Raw genomic sequence first — 7,200 nt, forward strand, 5'->3', positions numbered from 1 at the left:
GGGCGGGGACGCGGGCGGAGGAGGTGCCGCCGCGGAGCCCCCGGACGCGACCATGTCGGAGGTGCTGCCCTACGGCGACGAGAAGCTGAGCCCCTACGGCGACGGCGGCGACGTGGGCCAGATCTTCTCCTGCCGCCTGCAGGACACCAACAACTTCTTCGGCGCCGGGCAGAACAAGCGGCCGCCCAAGCTGGGCCAGATCGGCCGGAGCAAGCGGGGTGAGTTCTTGGCCACCTCCCCCGACACCCGTTTTCCGGATACCCAGGCCTGGCGGAGGTTTGCGGGGTTTTCCCGCACCCGGGAGCCCGTTCCGACCCACTAACATCTCATCGCGCAGAATTGGACGGGGGTGGGGGGGATCCCGCACTGCGGGTTCAGCTCCGGCTGGCCTCGGGAGCCCCTCCCCCTCAGCTGGATCCTCGTTGGGGTCACCCAGGGGGCGTGGCTGCATCTCGCTGCAGCAGGGGCTGAAAGGTTTTACTCTGGTTCCCAAAGTTTGATTTTTTGATTTATACCCTGCCCCCGCCCCTTTTGCGCCCCTTTTGCGCAGTGTAGTAGCAGCTGAACTCGATCTACAACCCGGGGTGGGGGGAGTCCTAGGGCTCCCCAGGGAACGGCGTGGGGAACTGCGGGGGGGAGGGCTGGTTCCGGCGGGGAAGGCGAGGGGCTTTCGGATCACACCGGCTTTTCATTGTTCCTTGGCAGGGGGAGGGGGTTTGCCGAGCCTGGGCGCTCGGCGCAGGAGCTGGAAAAGCCCCGTAGAGACTGGGACGCGCAGGGGCTCTAAGAGGAGCTCCAGAGGCGCGGGGACAATGAGAAAGACCGATAGCTGCCGTGAGAGACTGAGACGCAGAGATAGGGAGGAAGGCGGAGGGGGGAAGTAGCGGGGAGGCCGAGATGGGCAGAGACCGAGACAAAGCTAAGGAGAGAGAGAGTCAGAGCCGGGAAGACAGCGAGCCAGGAACGCAAGTCTGGGGAGGACAGAAAAGCAGCTGAAACAATGAGGGCAACCGACACCCCGGACACAGAGAGAGGCCCAGAGACCTCGACAGGTGACCGTCGCGCCGGGAGACTGATGGAGGGACCGAGGAAGGCGAGGCTAGGTAGAGATAGTGAGAGAGGCGAAGGACACAGAGAGGCAGATGCGGAGAGGCGGGCGAGCCGCCGGCGGGCAGCGAAGGGAGGCTCCGACCTCTGTAGCTGCGAGTGCGGAGAGGCCAAGTCAGCCCGCTGGCAGCGCGGAGGGGGGCTCCCGGCCCAAGCGAGGCCAGAATCCCCGACGGGCTGCGCGCTGTGCAACCGGCCCCTGGCGTCCCTCCTCGCTCAGCGCACCTCAGCACCCCGCCTCGGCTGTCGGCGCTGCGCTCGGGGCACCCGGGAGAATCCCAGGCCCGGAGCCCGTGGCTCCTCCCTCCCCTCCCTCTCCCGCCCAGGAGCCTTTTTTCCAAATAAATGCGCCCTCCAGGGCGGGTGGGGGCCGGGGTGAGGACCAGGCCGGTGCGCGCCTAGGCTGCCACCAGGGCTGCGGGATTTCTGCCCTCTTCGTTTCCTCTTCTAAGGACCATGCTGGGACGCGGCCTGGGGGAGGGGGAGTGGTTGAGAGAAAAGCAGCAGAGGGACCCCTGGCCGAGCAGAAGAGGATGGGGGCTGTGTTAGCACGCGTGGAGACCCCTTCCCTCTCCTTTCCAAATGTCTACCCGCCCCTCCGACCCGGGCGTAAAGCGAAACTTAGGGACCCCTGGCTAGGCCCAAGAGCGCTCACCTCTCCTTTTCTCCCCCTTTTTTTGCAGTTGTTATTGAAGATGATAGGATTGATGACGTGCTGAAAAATATGACAGACAAGGCACCTCCTGGTGTCTAACTCCCCTAAAGACAATGAGTTAAGGGAGAGAATAAGAATGAGATCGGCGATATCAGTTATTGGCAAAAAGCATGAAAAGAGAAAGCACTTTGAAATTTATTACTAGCTTGCTACCCACGATGAAATCAGCAACCTGTATCTCGTGTCAGGCCGGGAGACAGATGAGGCGTGAGAAGGAGAAGGCTCTGGGCTTCTTTGCAAAGATAAAAATTAAAAAGAAATTTTTAAAAATTAAAAAAATCACTATATATATATACATAAAGAAATAAAAAGAGAAGTCTCAGTTGCAGCTATTTGTCAAAATTAATATCCATTTCTTTTTCTATACAGTGAATATTGCGCAATTATAGATCTGGTTTTTGAACCACTTAAATAATGAAGCAGCAACACCGGGTGTTTTGAGGTGTTGGCATTCTTCGCTGATTTGGCTGTTCCCAATGTTTACATTATTTAATCTTGCAAAAATGATTCTGTGCACTTGGATGTGAAATGCTGTCCAGTTTTATTTTTTTATGTTGTTATCCTTGGATGTACAAAAAAAAATCAGAAAGTGATCTCTATAGATATTGCATTCTATTTTGGTCATCTTTTGAAGTTATCAAGAATGTGTTTAAAACAAGACGAGAACTTTTCTAAGGAATCATACCTAGAAAATAATCATCGCTTTATTTTAAAATGAATTGTAAAGCTTGTGTTTCTTTGTTGCTGCGAGCTATTTGCCCAAGTTAATGCAAATGAACACATTTTATATGTCAGGAAAAAAAAAATCACAGAAAAAACAAAGAAAAAAAAATGCTTGAGCTTTTTCTAACCTCTCCCTGCAGTCTGTTGTGTGAGCAGCCTGTTTTTTCCTCTAATATTGTGTCAGTTTATTCTCTTTAATGGACTGTAAAAAAATGTAATCACAAGAGTGCCAAATATCTTGAAATGCCAAAAGGCATTTTGGTTTCTTTTCTTTTCCCTGTGCTCTGAGTTCACGTAAAGGAATGCTTGGAGTGTCTTTTTCTGTTATTTATAGGGGTTCTCTTAGGGCACACCAGCTGCCTGTTTTGCATGGTATTTGCAAAAATGCCTCTTGCGTGAGGAATCTTTTCCCGTTTTTTGTTTGCAACTTTGGACCTCAAGAGGTTTCTTCCTTTCCCTACCCTGTTGCCTCTTTTCTTAATTCAATATTCTGTATGTTGCACCTTTAACCAGCACACAGGGCTATTTCTTCAATGTACAATAAAAGAACTGTTCCTGTGTCTCACTTTCTTTTCTCGGCTTTGGTTCCAGGGAGCTTGCTTTTTGTCTGCTGCTTGCAGACGGGAAGGCGGGACCGGTAGCTTTGGTCTGTGAGGCAAAAAGGTGGTGTGGAGGCCACCGTGGGTTGGGCTCAGGTGATAGGAAAGAAGCTGGAGTGGCAAGGCCATCCCTGGAGGGCAAGTGCGTCCAGTTTGGATTTGCGTTGGGCTCTCCCAACTTCTGTTGGGTTTCTGCCATCCCTGGTGGGGTGTGGGGAGAAGGAGGGCTGGTGTGCTGGTTGGCAGGGAGTCAGCCTCGTGAAAGGCAAAGTTTGGAGGCTGGCAGGCTTGGATTCAAATCCCAGCTCCTTCACTTCCTAGCTCTATGGATTTGAGCAAGTCCCTTCACTTCTTCAGGCCTCAGTTTCCAAATCTGTGAAGTGGGGTTAATGCAGCTCCTACCTCGAAGGTTGTTGGGAAGATTCACACAGCACCCAGCACATAGTAGCACTCAGCATAAGATGCCCAGGTAATCCTTCATCATGGGCCACCCGTCCTCAAGGGCAGGGCTGAGGAGGACCTATGCTCTTTGCCCTGCACCTTTGCCTTCCTGAGTTCACAGGTCCTTCCTGGAGGGATGAGCCTGGTCCTCTGGGGCCCACAGCCTGATTGGATTTGTCTCGGGCTTCCCCAACTCAGCAGCCCTCCTCCAATCACCGCTCAAAAAGTCTCGTTATGAAAAAAAATTCTCAGCCCCTTGTTGGGCTCAGGACAGTTAATGGCAGTGGAGCAGGCCCCTGGGGGAGGAGGGGTTGGGAGAAGGATTTTGGCTGAAGAAAGGCCGGGAGAGTTTTTTTCTCCTGGGCTGCTTGGCATCCAGGAGTCCCGGTGCCGCCGGGAGCTTTTAATGTGTTTGTTGTAAAACTGTCATTCGGGGAGTCACAACACAGCTCACGGTGACAGGAGCCTGAGTGTGACTCAGACATCAGGTAAGACAGGCCTGGGTGGGGAGAAGGAAGGGGGGCTCCAGAGGGCCTGTGGGGAGGGGGGTGATGTCTCAACCCCATTCTCAGGGGTGGAGGCCCAGAGCCTCAGGGGGACCCAGTGGAGTCCCTATCAGGCATCATCGGGAAGGCAGGCAAGCTGGAGCTGGCGGTGCCTGCAGGACGATGGGGGTGGGGTGGGGTGCCAGCTTGATTTTCCCAGGCGTGTGACCCTGTTCCCAAACCTGGCTCTCCTCCCCGCTGACCCCAGAGAGTCCCAGTGCTCGGAGCCGATGGGCCTTTAGGTACCACGGAGCCCAGCTTTCCCCTGTGCTCTGTCCGCATGAAGGTTGAGGGGCCGCCTGGCAGAGCTAGGGGCCGGGCCCACCCTCTGTGCGGCATCAATTTGCCGAGAGGAGTAGGAACCAAATGAAAAGATTCTTTCAGAAGACAGGTGTCTGTCCGCACCCAGGAGTGAGTACCACTTACCTGATCAAAGCGCCGTGCAATTACAAAGCGCTTTCCCTTCCAAGCCTCACATAATCGGCCCAGCAACCCTGGAAAACCACAGCCCCTACCTCTCTTTAGTAGGTGAGGAACTCGACACCCCAGAGGGGCTAAAAGGACGGGCACAACAGCCATACTCGCTGAGCTCTTACTGTAGGCCCGGCTCGAAACGGCTCTATGGAGCAGGTGTTACCTGTGTCCTGATGATACAGGAGAAACCAGGGCTCAGAGGCATTAGGTAACTTGTATGAGGTCACTCAGCTGGTAAGTCAGGAAGCACTCTTGAACCCAGAGTCCGGGCTCCAGGATGGGGATGCAGAGTCACCTGTCCCCAGACCCAGGCTCAGTCCCAGCTGCAGCCATTGTCCTTCAGCCTTAAATATCCTTTTGTTGGTTTATTGTTCTGAGCCTGAGCTCTCCCGCTATTCTGCCAACAGACAACTGACTGCATCAGGGGTCAGAGGGAGGCAGAGCATCTTAGCTGACCACTTGGATGTGGTCAGCTAAGACCTGGAGCTGCCCTCTGCTGGGAATGGGGGAGCACGGGAGCCCTTGGTGAGGCTCGGGTCCATTTTAATAAGTGATGTATTATAAGGTTCCTGCTGGAAGCCACCCCATCAGCCAAGGCAGGATTCTCTGTCTGGGAAGACAGAATCTGCCTTTCCCGCAGATTCCGATCCACAACAGAAGAATATAAATCTTTTAAATATACTCGAACATCGGGGTAAACATTTGTTGAGAAGGCACTTTAGGGACTGGGCAGATATCAAATTATACCAAGTACAGGATATGTTTGAAGTATCTGGTTAGGTAGCAGTAAATACAGAAAAGGCCGAAGTCCGATCTAGGGGAGGGTGTCTCAAAGCCTCCAGGCATCCATCGAGCATCCAGGGCTGCATTATTCAAACTTCATTAATCGAATGCTTGTAATAAGCATCCATCTCCCTGGATTCTGCTTCCTTGGCCTGTCCAGGCTGACAGCCTGAAGGAATATCAAAAAGCACCTCTAAGGGGGAAATTGGCAAATTAAGTTTTAAAAGAAAGTGACTTGAAAATTACTGCTGTCTGGAGGCCACAGATGAAGGAGTGAGCACCCGTTGCCTGTGCAGACAGCAGGCAGCTGGTTCTCGGCCCTCAGGGCCCAGCAGAGGGGGTGGATTTCAGGGTGGCTACTGAGCACATAGAGGGCATGAGTTTGGGACTTCGGTGACTTGGATTTGAAACCTCTCATATACTTTCTCGTTTGGACTTGGGGCCAGTTTCTCAAGCTCTTTGGGCCTCTGTTTCTTCTTCTGGAAAATGGGGATGGTGGCAATGCCAGTAGCACAAAGGATTAAATAGGAGCTCCCACTCCTCCCAGGTGCAGGGCCTGGTGCGTTATAAATGTCAGTCATCATACATGAAGCGCCTACTGTGTGCCAGGTAATGGACTTTCAAGACCTAGCAAACAGTTCGAGGTGTGTGAAGCTTCTTTGCAGATGGTTTTTGGCAGCCCAGAGCTGACACCCTGAGGGGACAGAGGGGCAGTGGAGGCATCCCCGCGGGGGTGGGGTAGGAATCAGCTCACGTCTCATTATCCCCATCAGTTCCCCAAAGCACCCCAGTCAATACAATCCTGAGTAAACCTGTGTGCTTGCTCTCCGAAGGCAGTTGAGAGGAGTTTCCTACCGGCTTCCAACCAGACTGCTGCAAGCCTTCCTCCTCTGGATGGAGACTAACAAATCCTGACTTCTTGCCCTGGGAAGGAAAGAGCTTGGCTTTCTGCTTGGATCCCCTCTGTCAACAGGTCCTCCGTGATTTTCATTCATGTGACAATTATCAACTTAGTACCCACTTTGGGCCAGGTCCTGTGCTAGGCTAACTGAATATCCAATGATGAAGAAATGGGAGTTTTCCTTGGGCTTGAAAATGATAGTTGCCATGGCAATGAGGTTGGGAGCTAGGAGCTTGGAGACCCCCAAAGTCAGCAGCTTAGATCCTTCATGCTGGTAAAAAGAGGGAACCAAAGAAAACTGAGTCTTGGGGACTGCCTGAAACCCAAACACATGACCCTCTTTTAAAAAATACAAACTTTTACTTTAGAATAGTTTTAGATTTACAGAGAGGTTGTGAAGGTATTACAGAGTTGCCATGTACCCCTGACCCAGTTTCTCCTATTGTTCACATCTGACATTTCCACAATATGCTTTTCACAACTAAGGAAACAACACAGGTACGGTACTATTAACTAAACTCCACCGGTTCCTTCAGTTTATACCTTATGTCCTTTGTCTGTTCCAGGATTCCATCCAGGATACCATGTTACATTTATTTATTTATTTAAAAAATCTATTTATTTATTTTAGGCTGCGCTGGGTCTTCGTTGCTGCACGCGGGTTTTCTCTAGTTGCGGGGCGAGCTTGCGGAGCACGGGCTCTAGTAGTTGTGGCACGCAGGCTCTAGAGCTCAGGCTCAGTAGTTGTGGCGCACGGGTGTAGTTGCTCCGCGGCAGGTGGGATCTTCCCGGACTAGGGCTTGAACCCATGTCCCCTGCATTGGCAGGCGGATTCTTAACCACTGCGCCACCAGGGAAGCCCCACATTACGTTTAGTCATCCTGTCTCCTTAAGTTCCTCTTTGCTGTGATC

The 7,200-nt window shown here is 52.6% G+C and overlaps 1 protein-coding gene across 1 annotated transcript; it reads left to right on the forward strand.

Moving 5' to 3' along the window:
• Positions 1-6: 6 nt before the first annotated feature.
• Positions 7-3,110, forward strand: CAMK2N1 (calcium/calmodulin dependent protein kinase II inhibitor 1). The gene is made up of 2 exons (XM_024749882.1): positions 7-218; positions 1,791-3,110. Exons 1-2 carry the CDS (start codon positions 53-55, stop codon positions 1,859-1,861), a joined length of 237 nt encoding a protein of 78 aa, XP_024605650.1. The 5' UTR covers positions 7-52; the 3' UTR covers positions 1,862-3,110.
• The last annotated feature ends 4,090 nt before the right edge of the window (positions 3,111-7,200 follow it).

The sequence above is a fragment of the Neophocaena asiaeorientalis genome, unplaced genomic scaffold (assembly GCF_003031525.2).
Source record: "Neophocaena asiaeorientalis asiaeorientalis breed wild unplaced genomic scaffold, Neophocaena_asiaeorientalis_V1.1 scaffold275, whole genome shotgun sequence".
In the NCBI taxonomy this organism is placed as follows: Eukaryota; Metazoa; Chordata; class Mammalia; order Artiodactyla; family Phocoenidae; genus Neophocaena; species Neophocaena asiaeorientalis.